We start from the raw sequence: 19745 nt of genomic DNA on the forward strand, positions 1-19745 counted from the left end.
ATTCCTTGCCTTTAAAATTAATTCAAATAATTTAAACAATATTTGCATTATTTGCTAACGAGAACTGGAGTTAAGTATGGTAAGATGACATCAAAGAAATGAACTAAAATAATAAACCGTGAAGAATTAAAAGAGTGATCTAAAAATCTGTATACCTCCACGAAGCTGCCCTTAGTGGTAAGGATTTTAAAAATAGCCACGGTCGGTATGCACAAAACGCTCGAGCCAGCTATAGCCCATCCCAGCGCATTAGCCCAGCCGGGGTACACATAGCCCTCATATTGCAGCGGTTCGTAGTCCAGAAGTCCGTATACGATGATGAAGAGAAGGAAGGCTGGGGCCGCGAATCGCCAGCAGACGCGCCAGTAGAGGCCCGGTCGGAAGCCGATCATGTCGCGGATGTCTTCGCAAAAACGCTCAGTGCCTGGGGAGGAGCAAGACGAGATTTCCAGGTTATCGTAAACTACATGCTTATCTAAGAAACGAAAAATCGGACAGATATAACGATATGGCACCGGAAAGATTCACCTACAAAGATGAATGGTGTTTCACATCACAAAAGACAATAGAAAAATTTAAGAGCCATTTTTTACTTTTTTGTCGATTTTATTTTTTTATCGGTTTTGATAAAAATTGGTAGGTTTGAAAAGCTCCTTATTCTGATCGGAATAAACAATAAATCCAAATTTGGGACAAAAAAATGTATAAAATTCCCATTGAGTTACGGAAAATTCCACACGTTTTCACTCTGTGGAAGATTTTGTAGGAGAAATTGCGCTTATGTGGTACAGAATGGTTAAGGAACTCTCTATCTATCCAACAAATTTTATCCAAATCTGAGAAAAATAAAAAAACATCAACAAAATAAAAAATGGCCCTAAAGTGGATCACATTCATCACTTGGCCTCTTTCTTACTTAAGTAAATATTTCAATAACATTTTAAATTTCTGTTGATCAGGAAATCTAAGACGTAGTGATACTAGGTAAGTAGGTAGGTATGAACATGTAATATAAAATTAGGTAGTTACCTACTTAATATTTTTTGAATACCAACTTATTGCACACATTACTTATACAAATTATTCTCACCATAAATCCAAGAAACAGCAATCGCCTCAAAAAACACGGCCACCAGAATCGAGTAGCCGGCCGCATACCGGTCCAGAAGTTGGAAGAAGTAGAAGCCGCCCTTAGTGCAGGAAGCCAGGCCCACGAAGAAGTACAGCGTGAAGAGACAGGCCACGAAGATCTCGCGGTGCCGCCCGATCGGTGGGAACTCGTCGCTTAGCGCTGTTATTATGGCCTCCGAACCGCCAAACTGTAGAAGGAAGAAGTTAATTGTATTTTCGGATCGAAGGTTATTCATTATTAAAATTAAATATGACCCATTGAGCGGGTTGTCTACAAAACATATATAAATAGTTTAGCATTTTATTTTTAGTTTAGGTACCTTATTTTTATAACATACAGGTTGAGATTGAAGACATGATCCAAAACACAAGGCCACAGGCTCTCAATAGCCATGTGGTCTATATGCCACCCAGAAAAATTCAACGCTTAACCTAGAACAGCTGATATTTTAGTCATAAATCGACTGCGTCCAAGCGTGAGCAGCATCATAAAGAATATTAGCGCCCAGAACGTCGAGCCCGGCATAGTCGCTATAGCGGCCGGGTACACCACAAACACGAGCCCCGGGCCCTCTGACGCCACGTCTGCAATATGTCGACCAGACACATTCACCATGTAATCTAAAACGGCAGTCCTTAGTAGTGAGCGAACTCAACTTACAGAGCTATCCAGTCCAAGCGTCAGCAGCATCATAAAGAATATCAGCGCCCAGAACGTCGAGCCCGGCATAGTCGCTATAGCGGCCGGGTACACCACGAACACGAGCCCCGGACCCTCTGTCGCCACGTCCTCAATATGCCGACCAGACACGTTCGCCATGTAGCCCAGAACGCTGAAGATAACGAAGCCAGCGACGAAAGATGTAGCGGAGTTGATCACGCTTGTTAGGAGGGCGTCTCTGTTACAAAAAATAAATATCTTCATTTCAGAAACTATTGAGGCGTCACAGTAAGAGGCTTATCACTACACCTTATAAAACAAAGCAATCCCCCGCCGCGTCTGTCTGTATGTCTGTATGTTCGCCATTAACCCAAAACCCACTGTACGGATTTTCGTGCGGTTTTCACCTATCAATAGAGTGATTCTTGAGGAAGGTTTGTGTATAATTATTTGTTAAGGTTTTGTGTAACCCGTGCGAAGCAGGGGCGGGTCGCTAGTGAGTCATAAAACTAATTAATATAGTGGTACTTAGTTGTGGCTTTTTGTATCCAATTTACCGAAAAGTAGCAATGTCACACAAATCAAACAGGTCTCATATTTAATATATAAAACATTATCGTGTCACCACGAATACCCCCACCAATTGAGTCCTTTGTACGTGGTTTACTTTTATTGAGCTAGGTATGTACCTACTATTTGTGTCGAATTGTATTTTAAGTATGTAATTGGAAATAGCTAATATGATCTTAAACATTTTTTTGTCTTATTCATAAAATATATTGGTATAAAACTTACTTGTACACGTTGTTATGGTACTTATTGTATGAAGCATATGCCAAGAGCACACCGAAACCAGGTCCAAGAGAGAAGAATACTTGAGTTGCCGCGTCCACCCATACCTATTGATGAAATTGATTCTCAATTCAGAACTCTATACAATATATTTTGTTCAATATACAGCATAATAAGCCCGTGAAACAGCAGCAACAAAACTTAGAGGATAAAACTCCGTCATGCTAAACTTTTTGTCACACGGTCAATCAATCTTATCAATATTCAAAATAATATTTTTTTTACACAAATCAAGATGCCATAAGGCATCATACGCACTAATGGGTCTTAGATCCTAATCCTTTAAAAAAATATTTTTTTTTCGCAGTTTAGCAGCAAAAAGTTTTTCCATTTCATTTCATTTCATTTCATTTATTGCAGAACCATGGTTACATTAAGGTGTTAACATGTATTAAGTGCATGCATGGTTACCCTGTTAGGGCATAGCAACACAATTCTAAAAACTAATTAGGTACTAAGATAAATAAATAGTTAAACATAAAATTTCATTCAAGTAAAAGCTAGGAATTAATTACATTTAAAAGCTAGGAATTAATTACAATTAAAATAAAGGAACAATACAATAAACATTTCAAATATAGTAGTAGTCTCAGTCATAAATCCAGATTCAAGTAAAAATTGCAAGACATAATCATAGTACATGTAAATTGAAATTCGTTATTGATTAAATTTATAAAACAGACATAATTCATAGGGTTCATAAGCACATTATCCAAATTTTATTATAATTTATTTACAAGTAATTAATACATTAATCAAAACAAACAAAGGGGTAATTTCTAGGTCAAATCATAAATTTGTGTCTGTCATAAACTCTTCGACTGAGTAGTAAGCTTTAGAGGTTAGGAAGTTCTTCAGTCTATTTTTGTACACGTTAAATTCGGTCTCGTTCTTTATGTCTATTGGGAGCTTATTATATATTTGTATACACCTATAGTATGGGCCGACCTTATACATATGTATTCTATGAGGCGGAAGGACTAAGTTATTACGGCGGCGCGCACTTTTTGTAAATTCGAACATCTCGATGTGTTTTCTGACAAATAACCCGATTTCAAGGATGTATATGCATGATAAAGTTAGCATATTATTTTCAATGAAGTATTTTTTGCAACTGTCAGGCTCATGAGTATTAACAATAACGCGGAGGCATTTTTTTTGTAAAACAAATAAGTCGTTAATATCAGTGCTGTCGCCCCATAATATGATTCCATACCGCAGCCAAGCGTACGCATATGCGTAATATACAGATAAAGCGCATTCACTGTGAGTATTTCTTTTAAGTATCCCTAAGGCGTATTTGAATCGAGATAGTTTTTTCTTTGTTTCCTCTATATGTTTTTTCCAATTTAGATGCGTATCGATAAATATTCCCAATAAGTTAAACTCGCTGACTTCCTCTATACCAGTTTCTGAAGACAAAGCTGATAGGTCAAGATTGTCTTTTTGATATGGCCGAAATTGAATTAATTTTGTCTTCGTCGTATTTAATTCTAAGGAGTGATCGCGTAGCCAGTTGTCTACTATGTTTAATGTTCCTATAATATCACTGCTTATGTCGTGGTCATTGGGGCATTTAAATAGTATTGATACATCGTCCGCGAATAGTATACATGACTGTTTCATTACCTTGGGCAAGTCATTAATGTATATTAAAAATAGGATACAGCCTAAAACACTTCCTTGAGGTATTGACGAGTTTGTTATCGTTGTGTCTGATTGCACACGTCTAAGTTCAGCAGTTGTTTCGTCGTAGTGCTGTATTTGCACGCACTGTATTCGGTTATGTAGATAAGATTTTAGCCAACAATACGCTTCATTTCGAATGCCTACTCCGTACAATTTTTTCAAAAGAATTGTGTGCGAAACTTTTTCGTATGCTTTAGTCATATCTAAAAGCAGACCAATGCCGTAATGTTTATCCTTTAAATAATTTAGAACTTCGTTTATATACTTGTACACTGCCAGGGTAGTGGAGTGATTCTTACGGAACCCGTTCTGATTGTGGTCTAGGATATGGAATTTCTCTAAAAAGTTGTACATTCGGTTGGCCATAGCCTTTTCAAACAATTTTGATATGATTGGGAGGAGGGCGATCGGTCTATATTGGCTTACGGTTCCCGGGTCGCCTTTTTTCTTAAGGATCGGTTTTATTATGGCAATTTTGAGTTTGTCTGGAAAAGTGCATTGTACAAAAGATTGGTTAATTAAATATGTTAAAATAGGCGTTAGCTCTCTGTTGCAGTGTTTTATTAAAATTGTAGGTAGCTCGTCAATCCCGGCACTAAATTTGTTAGGTATTTTTTTTATTAAGCAGTGGATTTCTTTTTCGGTAACGGGAGTGAGAAAAATTGAGTTAACGGGTGGATTGATAACAGGCCGGCCGGCCGGCGGACTAGCCTGAGCCGACGATGACTCACCAACGGTAGCAAAGTACCTATTAAAGGTATTTGCCACAGTATACGGGCAGTTTACGCTCGTGTTTTGATGCATTAGTGTTACATTTTTTGAGCGATTCGATGGCTGTGCACGCGTTAGTTTATTTACTATGTTCCACATACATTTTGTTTTGTTGACTGATTTTTTTAACTGTGTCGTATAATTCAACTTTTTTGATGCTGTGATACTTTTCTTTAATGTTTTGCTATAATTATTATAGTAGTTACGTAGGCTGGGCGCATCGGGGAAATGGTTGACGAGTGTACGCAATATGCGTTTGTGCTTGCACGATCGTTTTAATCCTTTAGTAATCCAAGTGTTTTTTGTTTTAGTCGATATTTTAAATGTTTTTAAAGGTATAGTGGCATTTAAAAGTTTGTGCAGTTGTTTATCAAAGCGGTTATAGTTTTCATTCACATCACAAGTGTTAGTGATAATTTCGTTCCAGTTTACTTTGGTAAGTGCTTGTTTAAAATGTGCTATATTTTTTGTATTAAATAATCTTTTTTTTATAACTGTGTTAGGTAGACTGCCGCTTTTACCGGTTTTGAATTTGTATATAAGGCACTTATGGTCTGATATACCTTGGTCTTCGACCTGAATACTGTAGTGGTTATTATTAGTGAATATTAAGTCAATACAAGTAGAACTCGATTTGGTAACTCTGGTCGGTTCCATTACTATTTTGCGTAGGTTATTTTCAAGCATTACATTTTGCAGTCTGCAACATTCTACTGATTTATGTAAAAAGTTAATATTAAAATCTCCTACAATTATTAAGTGCTTATTAGTTTTCTGTTTTAGCTTATTTAGGATTTGATCTAGGCAGTTAAAGAAAGTGTACATGTCATGACTTATTCTGTAAATAGTTATTAGCACCGTGTTGGGTGGAAGTTCAACTGCGCAGCATTCAATAATATTGTCTATAGATAAGTCCGATATGTCCCTTCTCTCGTTGAACGCAGTCCCATTTCTGATCAGGATCGCTACACCACCGCCTCGTCGCTCATTTCTATAGTGTGCCGCTGCGAATTCGTAATCCTTAATGTGAATTAGATCCCTTTGCTGACTTGATATCCACGTTTCGGTGAGGCAGACTGCTTGATATTGGTTTTCAAAGAGGAGGCTCTCTAATAGGTCAACTTTGTTTTTAATACTTTGCATATTCTGTACTAGAATACTAAAATTTAGTTCATCATTACTGTTTATCTGCATATGGGGTGGGCTAATATTAGTCTCGAAAGGAATGCTGGGATGTTGTAGGTGTCGCTACACAGTTTTGCATGTTTATATTTTTGGACGGGGTCTTGTCATTGTCAGTGACACATGAGCTCGAGGCTACGGGTTGCGGTAAAAGCGGTATTGGTAAGTTATTGTTATTATTACCGGTGGTGGGTGCGTCGATACACTCCGTTTGAGGTTTTGCTGAGTTGTATTTGTATTCCACTCCATTGATGAATAATCGACTGTTGCGTAATACGGCATGTTTTCCGCTTTCTCGCGCCTTTCGGAGTTGATTTCTTAGGTGTCGTCTCGTGTTTAGGGCTTCGTTATCTAGGACTTCAGAGACGGCATATCCTGTGTTCCTGAAGGCTTGAGCATTATTTAGTACGTAAGTTTTCATGCGCTTGCTTATTAGTTCTATAATGAGCGGGCGACGATTGCCGCTTTTCCCAATTCGCTTTATACTTTCAATATAACCGTTTATGTTTACATTTAAAAAATCGTAGAACATATTATTTATACGGGGATACAAATCAGACTCTTTTTCTCCAAAGTACTCGTCCAAGCCGTAGAGTATAAAGCTCTTATTGTTTTTCTTGGGTTCAGGGTCTTCTACTGACTCTAATCGTGTCTGAATTTGTTCCAATTGTGTTTTGATTTGCTGGTTTTCACTTTGTAAAGAGGCTATTTTCCTGCTAGCTTCGTTTATTTGCTGTGACATAATTTCTTGCTGAGACTGTAAAAATGTATGTTTGTTCGTAAATTCAGTTTTTATTTCTGCTATCGCTGTACTTATTTGTGTTTGTAACATATCTTTCATGTCATTTAAGATGAAAGAATTATTTTGTTTAAGTTTCATATCTAGTAAGGAGCTGATTTCCTCCAGTGTTATGGGTTGTGCGTGTTGTTGACGCTGTTGCTGTTGTTGCTGTTGTTGGAAGTCCAAAATACTTCCGAGGGTCGTGTTAGGTTCATCATTTCCTGTTATATTATCGAGTGACATGTTTGTTTCGTCCTGTAACATGTAGCTAAGTTGGCTTCGCACCGGTGTGCTATCGTTTCTACGGCGAGATGTTATGTTCGTACACAACATGCAACGGAAATCGCGTTTAATTGCATAGTTTTTGGTCATGAAGTCTGCTGTAGTTATATTTAGACATTTATAGTGGTAAGGCCTTTTGCAGGTCACACATATCAATTCTTCCACGCGGGCAATTGGGAGATCACACGCAAGGCAATTCATTTTTACAATTTTGTTAAATGTTTGTTGATGTCGATTGTCGATGTCGAAGTTAAGAGGCCGGTGTCGATTTTAGTCGCAAAAACGTAAAATTGATAGATTTAATCGGTGAAATTGTACACCTTTTGTTACCTAATTGAAATAACAAGTACTGGTTTCTAGTAGCACGTCTTCTTATCTTACCTTTTATCAGATCAATTTTTTGAAAACAGACTCACTAAATTAGTAATGTTTGCTTTTCTGATGGACGTTTAGGTAAACGCGCGTAAAGCACTGATTTTGTCGCTCTTATTTGTAAATTTCGTAACGTTTGGACTGCTAAACATGGTAATTTTGTATTACACATATCCTGTACTTGACGTTTATCAGACTACATTTTTATTATTATGACTTTGAAGTAGTGTAAATGAAAGTTAGACGAAATCAATTTTCTCCAGAAATTACTTCAAAACAAGTGTCAATTTCTCTGAAAATCGACTTAATTTCAACGTAATTTTGATACTTAAACAATCTACAACATTTGCTGAAACTATTCTTATACATCAATTTGTATAATTTACCACCATAAATTTTTGATGAATTTTTAAAAACTGCCCCTTCTTTTCATATATTACCGGTGGCGCACGCTCGCGACCTCATTATTAAAAGGCAAGATGAAGAGACGTGTTAATAGACACCAATACTTGTTATTTAGATGTTACGTAACAAAACGTGTATAATTTCAACGACTAAATCTATCAATTTTACATTTTTGCTCCAAAATCGACTACGGCCTCTTAATGATGCAAGTATCTAATGATAAGTAACAAAACAACCCTTTTAATTACCTGAGGTTGTGTGATAGCCTCGAAGTTGGGACTGAGGTAATACCGGATGCCGTCCGCCGAGCCGGGAAGAGTGATGCCGCGTACCAGAAGAATAAGCAATACCGCGTATGGAAAGAGAGCCGTAAACCAAACCACCTAGAAGAATATAATTTAGCAGACATCAAGAGAGAAAAGGTTTTTACCTGCGTTGCAAGTGTTCAGGACAAAAACAATCTGGTAATTGTCGTTATGAGTTTGAGAATTTAGGGCCTACATTGCCTAGATTCTAGGCAAACCTTGTGAAATTGTAGGCAAAACTTCTCTTAAACAGGCCTTAGGTAAAAAACCCCAGTCCGTCTAAGCAAACTGCACCGACTTGAACAGAACAAAGTGGAGGAGTGTCATTATAAACAGCATATTAACATAAAAATTCAACATTCATGGTGACTGAGGCCGTACACTAAAGGTTATTTCTATTCTTACTTTTTTTTGTAGACCTAACCTTTCCAGAAGTGCTGATGCCCTTCCAGAGCGAGAAGTAGCAGATGATATAGACCGCCAGCAAGCACAGAGCCATGTCCCACTTGATCGCGCCCAGGTCGTGTAGGCCTTCGCTGCCTTGAAGCTCAAGTATGGCCCGGCTAAAACAGTCACCCCTTTTACAATCACATAATAGATTTTTGGACAAACAAAATCGGGGTTTCCGGTACAGCGTGCAACGGCGACCTTACTAAGGTCATATATTACATACAAATTTTGGCATTATTCATTTTATTATATCTTAATTTTTTCATGCCTTTATTGGGGACAGAAATTAGCCAAGCTAATCAAGGCTGTCAAGGGCCTTAAAAATACTCACTTGAAGTACTCGGAAGCGGCGGAAGTGAAAGGGGTTGTCGCTGCAGCCGCCATTGTGGAGTTGTGTGTGCGGGATTGGTTGGTGTTCGTCTGATGGAGGAACGCCGAGAACTGCCACCAGAGATGAAATTTTAGATTATGGAATTCAGCTGAATATGATATAAGGTTATCATCTACTTTAGAATGTACAGAATTCGCTAAATCGCGTACTTACGCTGCGTCTTACGTAGGCGAACACTCGCGAACGCGAAGCAAAGCGGCGGCGCGGCGCGGCGGGCCCTAGGCGTTCGCGTTTCCAACGAGATCGCCCACGTACGACACTTCTATAGGTGTCAAAGGATTGATTCACCCCGCTCCGCGCCGCGCCGCTTCGCGTTCGCGTATTGTTCGCCTACGTAGTACGCTGCGTACCTAAACGTATCTAGTTCATATCTACAGGCAAAATCTGTGTAAGGTCAGTAGAAGAAGTGATCTCATGGGAGCACTGCGCCTACTTTACAAGTATGATAAAGGTTAGAGGTCTTTCCACCATAACCGTGCCATAACCCCACCACCCATCCAACCATATACCTAAGGACAAAGAAAAATGCGGTCACGATGCAGTCAAAGACTCTTTATCTTTAACAGCAATTGCCCCAAGTGATCGTCCGCTTGCTTGGGTCACCATTTCTTTCCTGGTACTGTAAAAAGCTAGCAAGCTTTACCGGTTTACAAGCCGGCGTGTTCCACTCGTTATCGCAGTTGGTCCAGGGCAGCATGGTGGTGAAGGACGCGAAGAAGAACCGCAGCGCCCACGCGATGATCACGTTGTAGTAGAAGTCCACGTAGAACGCTATCAGCACCACCGCGTAGCCGATGCCTGTATATATAGGTAAATCTTACTTAACTAGGTAATTCTTATCAAGCAGATACGTATGCGAGCGATGCTACAAATTCGCCTTTATGCGCCTGCCTAAGGCGTGTTAACAAAACCGGCCAAGTGCGAGTCGGACTCGCGCACCAAGGGTTCTGTACCATTACGCAAAAAACGGTAAAAAAACACGTTTGTTGTATGGTAGCCCCACTTAAATATTTATTTTGTTCTGTTTTAAGTATTTGTTGTTATAGCGGCAACAGAAATACATCATCTGTAAAAATTTCAACTGTCTAGCTATCACAGTTCATGAGATACAGCCTGGTGACAGACGGACAGACAGATAGCGGAGTCTTAGTAAAAGGGTCCCGATTTTACCCTTTGGGTACGGGACCCTAAAAGGAAGGAATGCAAAGATTCGCACGTTTCTACTAAGCCTCGGTAGCTCAGTTGGTTAAGAGCCATCGGACCGGTGTTCCAAAAGGTCGCAAGTTAGAATCTTGCCCGTAGCAGTGAATTTTTCCTTTTTACTTTAAAAAAAGTCTTTGATACACAGTGAAACTTCCCTTCAAAGCTCAAAACGTTAAGCTTCTCAAAATATTTTGGCCTCATAAGCGGAAATCCTAACCTAACCTTATCCGGTATCTAATAGGTATATATTTAAAACCTAACAGTTTTCACCTCCGATATCTAGAAATTTTAATTTGGTTTTTAATGAAATGAAACTATGAAAACGGATTATATCGCGTATATTGAATTTATAATACATCCCGACGTTTCGAACTCTTTACAGCGTTCGTGGTCAACAGGTGACTGAGGAAAACCTACAATGTGCAAAAATACTTACATACATGCAAAATCGGTTCATAAGGCTACTTATACAATACAACTATTTATAAGTAACAACCCTACACCTCTGACCCGAGAAGATTTAATTCCCTCCTAAATTCGAAGACAATATTGGTTTTTAATCTTCAATAAAAAAATATAGTTTATCACCCCTACTCAACTCAGTTTATAAATAAGTTTTATAATATAACTAATACAAATCACTCTGTCAGCGATCAGTACGTAGGCTACTATTTTATCAGGTTACAACTACCTACCTACCTTTAATATTCTACAACACAATATACCTATTTATAGCTTGGTCGATGTGTATTGAAGTGACATATCTAACAATTTTCTATCCACCCATCTACTTCAGATAATGCAGCCAAAAAGTCAAAGAATTCACGTACCGTAACATTAAATCAAAATCTCACCCCAGCCCAGCCGGTCACCCAAAAATCCTCCCATAAACCACGGTCAAACCTTTCCACTCCATTACCAATTTTATTTCATAGAAATCGCACCGAAGCCACATTACACGGCACGTGACGTGACGACTGCGTCAAATGAAATAGCGTAAGCCTCGCAAATCTACGAGTCCTTTTAGTCCATACGGGGCACTTAGGGCGAAATGGTGTCAATTATGGATAAGTGCCGGGGCGCGCTTATATCATATCAACCCTGATATGAGGATCTTTTGAAATTGCTTAAGTTGAATATTTATTGAAATTTTAACTTTATTGCATAGTGTAAAATGCCAATGCAACCAAATTAGAACATTTAAGTTGTTTTAATTATTATATCAGCAGGACAGATATTTGAATATTATCGGTTTTGCATTTAAAAAATCGGTTTATATTTTTTTACAAGTTAGTAATAAAACTAATAGATAACAAATTGGTAAGAATCTAGTTTTACAGTTACTTAAGTTATCTTTATAGACAATTTAGTTAAAAGGGAAGAGTTAATTTAATATCTACTGTATATTATATGTATAATATGTATTTAAAATGTACTTACTTCAACTCATACTTAATTTAAGTCGCTCAATCTAAAAATTATACTCTTTTAGTTATCTAACAACGTCTTATTTTAAAGTTGTAAATGAACCAAATCAGTCTAGAAATCGAGATATTTCGCCCTCGATCTCTTGTTTTCACTGAGCCGCCGCCTCTAAGTGCAACTAAGCCTAAGAGCATAATAATTCAAGATCCAAGCCCTCCAGTTTGATAGCGCAACTACGTGATCTGCACCAATGGATATTCAAAACCGATTTTTATTTTGTTGTCGATTGTTTTCGTTAGATTTGGCTGGTTTGAAGAGCTCATCATTCTGGGCGGGATAAATACCAAATCACAAATTGGGGATAAAAAAAAAATTACAATTATATTTATAGTAAAATACTTATTTTATCTTGAACACAGCACATAATATAAAATTAAAACTAGAAGTACTAAACCTAAAAATAAAATAAAATAAATTATAATTTTAGCAAACTAACAGGCAGGTATATAAAAGGCCTATGTCCCGTTCCGACTGTCACCTGGTCCACTTGGGGATCATCCATTAATTACATCACACGTTTAGGGGGAGGGGGTCAAGAAAATGTGTGACAAGGAGGAGGGCAGAGTCACATAATTTGTGACGTCACTTGAACTTCATCAGTAACCTATTTTTTTTATTCGTTGTAAATAAGTTCAATAACAATAGTTTTTATTCGTTTAATTTCCTTTCCTAATCGATTTTGTGTTATAAAATTACTAATATATTATTTCTTTTGTCAAAAAAAATTTGAAAAAATATTAAAATACCTAATTTGAATTGCCGATTTCGTTGAAAACAAAATTTCCAAAAATGTGACGTCACACCAAGGGCGGAGGGGTTTGCCAAATGGGACCAAGTGTGGGAGGAAGGGGGGCGAGGGGTCAAAAATTTATGGATGACCCCTTGTCGTGAAAGAATTTATGCTGCATTTCCATTGAGTTACGAAAATACGATACTTTTTCGTAACTCAGAGGTTTTTTAAAACACACGGTGAAATTATGCTTATTGTACAGAATAGGGAACCGTCTATCTTTCCATAAAACTATCGAAATTTGACGAAAAACAAATCGACAATAAAATAAAATCCCATCAACGATGACTTTGTCAGTATTTAGAAATAAAGAAATGGTTACGTTTTAGCTCAACGGGTCATGATTAAAAGTAGGTATAAGCTTAACTTTTTTATCGCCTTCGGAGGTTACCTAATTCGAAAAAAAAAACATGATAGGATATTAAAATGTAGGTATTTTTTATTGTTAGAATTGCCTTTTCGATGTTTCGTACCATAATCGTAGTCGGCATCAATAGTAGTGGATGGTAAAATGCGCCAAAAGTATCTGCCGCCCTCGAATACTTTTCCGAATAGAAATACCTATATCTCTACAGTTCACGATCAAAAGTATATGTCATGGTGAAATTTAGGAGAGTATTTTCAAAAGGGCTTATTTATCTATGGACACCATACAAAAATAAGCCCTTTTGAAAAGACACTCCTCAATTGTTCTACGTGTAGAATCAAACCTTTTCTTTTTTTTAAAGTTATTAGAAAATGATACGCTTGACTGTGACTTGCCGCAATGCACCTTAAAATATTTGATAAAAGAAACAATTGAAATAACTTCGATTATTTTCTTAGATCTATGAAGTAATGACGCCCTTCCGGTTTAACTGCCCCAGTGTCAGTTCCATGTAGAACAGCGGGATACCGCCCACCACCAGCATGATGCAGTACGGCACCAAGAACATGCATCAGTAACGCAATACCTTTGAAAAGCGGCACCAGGCGGCCCCAGCAGGTGATGGCGCCCTTCCGGTGGAACTGTCCCAGTGCCAGTTCCATGTAGAACAGCGGGATGCCGCCCACCACCAGCATGATGCAGTACGGCACCAGGAACGCTCCTGCGCATAAACATGAATTCATATTGAAACAAGATATAATAGTAATCTAAGTATGCTTTTAAAATTTTTGACTTTCGAGGGCACGACTCTTTTATTAAAAGCTTTCACCAAACTTTTGTGATTAAATGGTGACGGGTAGTTGTGGTAGCTTTTCCACTAAGTAGGTATTCCATAATACGTCATAAGCCAATGACATAGTATTTACTTACTTATTTTCCTATTTCGCTTTTTGTCAGTAAAAAAGTACCATAAGCATTCGATGGTGAGTAGACACTTTTAATATCAACGTAAAAAAATAAAAATGACTAGAGCAACCATGCTATTAAAAAAAAACAATTTAATTTTGGGTACAACAGCCGCGCGCGCTCAACGATTTAAGGGCCCTAAGAAATCAATTCCCTGACCAACCAATAGGTAAGTCTCTTTAATAATTAATTCACTATCTCTAAAGCCGACTTATTGTTTCCATAGATTGAACCAATAATCTTCTTAAAGTATAAAAATGTCTCGATCTCGCAATAATGCCGCCGGGAGCGAGGCAAATTGCTCGTAATTGCCCTTTTAAGACGCGGGCAATTTTACCCATGACTTCGTCCCTTTGAACTGTGAATTCAGTTGACACGGCTTGAATATTATTAATGTTGCATTGATTTGGTTTGCATCAGCATTTTATTGTCACCGCTACGGAAGCTTAAGAATAGAATTTTAGTGATGAACCCATATCATTCATCTCGATCGATCATAGTACCAGATTTACCAGTAAGTTCAGGCTTGTCAGCAGTGACAATGTAATAAATTTGTAGTTTAAAAATACAAATTTATTACATTGTCATTGTTTAGCTAGGGGCGTATTGGCTACAAGCGAATTGTGTGGGAGAATTCGTAAACTTTCATGGGACGACATCTTCATACTATTGGATCATACAGCTTTCAACTGTCAGATATAATGCATCCCACACTCGCCAAGGCGTCGCCTACAGATGTGCAAGATGGGGAAAGTTTCAGAAAAGTTGGAATGTTCTTGGAAAAATCAGGCAAAATTTCATAGGAATACCTACCTACCTACCTACCTTACCTAATTATGTTGAACAAATAAATCTTTGAATCTATGAATCTTTGAATTTATGGAAGTTTTACAATATTGTACTGAAAAATTCACCGTTACCGGTGAATTTCGATCCCCATACTACGAAATAACGTAAAACTAATAAAAACCAATCCTTTATTGGTCGTCCTACAGATGTCCACTTGATGTTAATACCTAAGATTGTTGACGCCAACACGTTGTCAACAGTTTCCAAGTAACGTTGAATGTGACCCTAATGAATGTCCCAATTGAAGAACGAGATGTTTCCGTCCAAGTCTCACAAAGGTGCGAACTACTCCAATAAGAAATATACAACTTTGAATCTTATCCCCCAAACACAAGCTCCAAAACGTACACAAGTTATTAGCAGGTTAAACGGAGTCTTAGTATTGTCGATATTGTACTTAAATTATGAGTTATATCGTACTCCTTTGTGAGGTGAAAATAACCGAAAAAATAATGGAATTTTGTTGACAAATCCTGCATGTACTTGTAGGCTGCATTGGAGTGCGACAGTATAATGTCTAATTACGCAAGCCTATCTGTACTAGAATTGTATGTACATTGTACATACATATTTTAAATCTTGCGGTCAAACTTACACTCAAAATCAATTTTTTACCACACCAGCTGGTGCGTACATATAACTTTTACAAAAAACAAATGTAAAATACTAACAAATTACAACATAGGAGGAGAACCTGTCCAGGGAGTTAATCATGTTAAGGATCTAGGGGTTACGTTAGATGAAAAACTTACTCTCGATCAACACGTTCATAAAATTACAACCAAAGCATATCAAATGTTAGGTTTCGTTCTTAGGGCAGCCAAACCACTAAAAAAATCCTCATCCTACTTGTTGTTATATAACTCCTTAGTCCGCCCCTACCTTGAATATGCCTCGCAAGTTTGGAACCCCCATTACAAAATTTACAAAAACGCGATTGAAGCCGTTCAAAAACGATTCCTGAGAGCTCTTCATTATAGAATGACCCATGCTCCATTGTCATACGACAAGCTCCTCGAACGTTACAAACTCAAAACTCTGACTAGCAGACGTAACTCCCAGGACGCTGTTGCCTTGTTCAACATATGTAGGGGTCATTATAACTGTCCAGAACTGCTAGATTGTATTGGTTTCCGTGCTCCTACCTATAGAACACGAACGAAAGCCCTGTTCGCATTGCCTGCTGCATCGAACAACGCTGGAGTCCGTGCTCCGCTTCGCAGAATATGTCAAATGTACAATAACGACCTGGTCTCGGTTGACATTTTTAACGAAAATCGTGCAAATTTCAAACGTAAAGTAAACTTACTGTTATGAAGCATTATGTACCTACTTCCTTAAACTTTGTTTCATCATATTAACGAAATAATTTTGGCCCAATACAAACTTAGCCTTACATTCATCATAATAAATGTGTAGTTCTCAAATGTTATGTGATCGAATCTTGTCAGCACTGTAATTACTACTATAATCGTCAGTGTATCATTATTAGTTTAGTACCTATCTACTATACCTACCACACATGTTATAAGTACCTCAATCCGATGACAATGCCACTTATACACTCTTGATTTATAAATCTTAGTGGGAATTGTCTCAGGATGTAGGTTGCACCTATTAATGTAAAAACCATTCTCTTCGTTTTATATTATCTTCCTATGTCTGTTTTTTTCCCCAATAAAGAAAAATAAAATAAGGCTCTTGGAGTTTGGTTCTGACCGGGGCCGGGGTCGGTTGTGTTCCTGGGGCCCTTTACAATGGCATTCGCAATTGCATCTTGTCACCAGATGTTGACCGTGTTGACCGGACCGTGATAGTTTTTACCGACGCGAGCATCTAGATATATTATGCAGTTTACGTTTCTCTAGAATATCTGCTTATCTCGAAAAACGTGGGTTGGTTGTATGTGAAAGTGAAACAGTGAGTGGCAATGTTAACAGTGCAATTTACCGGTGAGATTTTTCCATTTCACGTCTTTTAAATAACGGTCCGTTCTTAACTGTGTTTGTAGGTACACATTAGGTATTGTTGGGGTTAAGTTAGTGTAAAAACAAACAACTTATTAGGCTACAAATTGTACGCCTGAACCTTCCTCGGGAGTCGCCCTGTTGGTGGGTGAGGGCCGCATGAGGGTCCGCTCGGGGGTTTTTAGGGTTCCGTGCCCAAGGGGTGGAAGCGGGGCCCTGTCTGGACTCCGCTGTCGGTCTTTCCGTCTGTCTGTCGCCGGCCTGTGTCTCGTGAACCGGCTGGACGGTTGAAGTTTTCACGGATGATGTGTTTCTGTTGCCGCTGCAACAACAAGTACTGGGGAGTGCGGAACCCTCGGTGGGCGGGTCCGGCTCGCACTTGTCCGGTGTTTTGAGTTTATCCCGAACGTGCAGGCTGACGGACGCGGGGTTGCGGGGGGGGGGGGTCAAGGAACAAAGAACTTAACGAAACCATCGTATTATTACTGACTGCGAGTGGTCAACGTTACCCTTCAAAAAAAAGGGTATCGCCACTTCACTACGCGGAATGAGAGGACTCTACCACTCAAATTTGATAGCTATGCAATTCAAGTAAGGTGCTATTTGTGTTTTTTTGTGGTGCTATTTGTGTATGAATTGTTTAAATGAGTGTTGTTTAAGTGACAACGTGCCGTCCTCTTGTGCTCGAAGTATGGGCATTTTGGTAGACTTAGTTTTTTATAATATAGGAGGCAAGCGAGCGGGGAGAATCGCATGATTGGGAATTGATATCAAAACGGCAAAACAATAAACAAGAGGATAAAATGCTACCTAGGACATCCTAAGACGCCCAAAACCTTATCTCTTAGAAGCCGCATATAATATAGCTACAGAGCTCCATCCCGGCATCCCTCTGAGTGGCTCAACACGGCAGACGACAAAGGCGAATTCATCAAAGCAGCAAGAGAAATATATCAACTGGACGAAACCGACAGTGAATAAGACGAAGAAGAACCAACACCTCGAATCGACGAGCAAACGGCATCTCAAGATGATATTGGCCTCGCTTGGCACAAGATGTTACGAAGACCGAAACGAAAACGACGAGAAGCATGTCACCAACGCTCTCCCTCGACGACAAAACCTACCCCACCTACCTTCCAATATTGGCTTAAGGCTGCATAGCCGGCTGATTATAACTATCCCTTTCCCATCCCAGAGCGTGTCACTCCCCATAAAATTACGTCCCCTGGTATGCCGGCTAGTCCGGAGCAGGCATGTTCCTGGCTGGGTGTGGCGTCTCTTGTCTTGTCTTGTCTTGTCACACCAGCTGGTAAAGGCTCTTTGGATTATTCAAAAACTGATGAGAATGTTGCATTTTATTCACATGGGGGCAAAGTAATCAAATGCAAAATTTGAGTCGTTTCCTTATGCTGGCTGATAGAAATGAATTTTAAATGATGGTTTTGAATGATAAATATTAAATAACATTCATTTTGAATTGATTTACTTTGATTTTGTTTGATATTTTACTGTTAGTATTATCCTTGTGTTAGTGTGGTGAAATTTTTTATGTTTGAGTCGGTGGCAAAATTTATTTAACCCTCGTGCCTTGAAAGATTCCATTTTGGTATCTTTCGCTTGCTCGTGTATCAATATTAGCGCAAGAGGTTAAATTTAACATACATTTTAGGATGAAAAACTCAGTAGGTACCTAACTTACGTAGGTTTTGAAAAATTCATCAGGTTCATCTTAAAAATAAAGATAGTAAAGGGAAAAATAAAACCATATTTTCACACTGCACTACCAAAATGATTATTCAAACACCCCAAGTTCGCATTACGTGGGTTGCCGAGGGGAGACCGGGGAGATTTACTTTATAGCCGGATGCAACAGGTCGAGATAAAGGCATTGTGAACTCACTAAAAGGCGGCCGAACTTTTACTACACTTAGAGGATAATGGGGTCTTAAGACGCAACTTGCGATTCCTGTTGCTAGCTTTTGAAATATTTTTTGGGACGAGTGGCTTTGAACGTAGCTGAACATGAAAATGAAACTTTACTTACGTTTTAAGTATTTCCTAACTAAGTAACGGAGTGCCATCCGAAACGGTTTACTATGTTGCAAGAAAAACCGAGAGATTATAAAGAAACTCACATACAAACATGAACGCTAAAAACATACCCGTACACCCCTTTTTTTGAGCAGTCATGTAAAAATGCATTAGATCGATTATAAATTGTTCGATATATTAGATACAAGAAAAATATTTTTTAATGCTATAAACAAGTACGAGTATAGGTAATAAACAGCTATACCTGCAATAAATTCAAGCATAATTCTTAAAAATTCAAATCTAATATTGTCTTCGGTTACCGCGATAGTTACTCATGAAATAAAACTATGAAAACGGATTATATCGCGTATATTGAATTTATAATACATCCCGACGTTTCGAACTCTTTACAGCGTTCGTGGTCAACGGGTGACTGAGGAAAAATTACAAAATGCAAAAATACCCACATACTAAAATAATGAACAATCATAGACTACAAACTTTAAGGCTGGTTGTACATGCAAAATCGGTTCATAAGGCTAGTTATACACTATAATTATTTTTCAAGTAAAGATATATATATATACGCGATAAAAATAAACTATGCCGGCTCCAACCCTACACCACGGACCCGAGAAGATTTAATTCCCTCCTAAATTGTAGGAGGGTATCCCAATATGGGACCGGCAACAAACTCGGCGGGACACATCTTTTCAAAACATCAGAATGTCCAGCATCATCCAACACTACGGTCTCACAGTCTATGTCTCGCTTGTTCCTTTATCAGGTGGACTACAGGATCCCAAGCT

The 19745-nt window shown here is 38.4% G+C and overlaps 1 protein-coding gene across 1 annotated transcript in view; it reads right to left on the reverse strand.

Annotated features, from left to right (window-relative positions):
• LOC134741981 (sodium-dependent dopamine transporter) overlaps window positions 1-19745 on the reverse strand; it is a 41779-nt gene that overhangs the window by 3013 nt on the left and 19021 nt on the right. Inside the window, exons 3-11 of the mRNA XM_063674887.1 lie at window positions 13704-13838; window positions 9916-10070; window positions 9213-9322; window positions 8856-8994; window positions 8375-8509; window positions 2588-2691; window positions 1793-2030; window positions 1091-1319; window positions 156-424 (exon numbers count right to left, since the gene is read on the reverse strand). Coding sequence (XP_063530957.1) covers window positions 156-424; window positions 1091-1319; window positions 1793-2030; window positions 2588-2691; window positions 8375-8509; window positions 8856-8994; window positions 9213-9322; window positions 9916-10070; window positions 13704-13838 — 1514 coding nt within the window. The remainder of the gene's footprint in view (window positions 1-155; window positions 425-1090; window positions 1320-1792; window positions 2031-2587; window positions 2692-8374; window positions 8510-8855; window positions 8995-9212; window positions 9323-9915; window positions 10071-13703; window positions 13839-19745) is intronic.

This window comes from Cydia strobilella, chromosome 6 (assembly GCF_947568885.1).
Source record: "Cydia strobilella chromosome 6, ilCydStro3.1, whole genome shotgun sequence".
Lineage (NCBI taxonomy): Eukaryota > Metazoa > Arthropoda > Insecta > Lepidoptera > Tortricidae > Cydia > Cydia strobilella.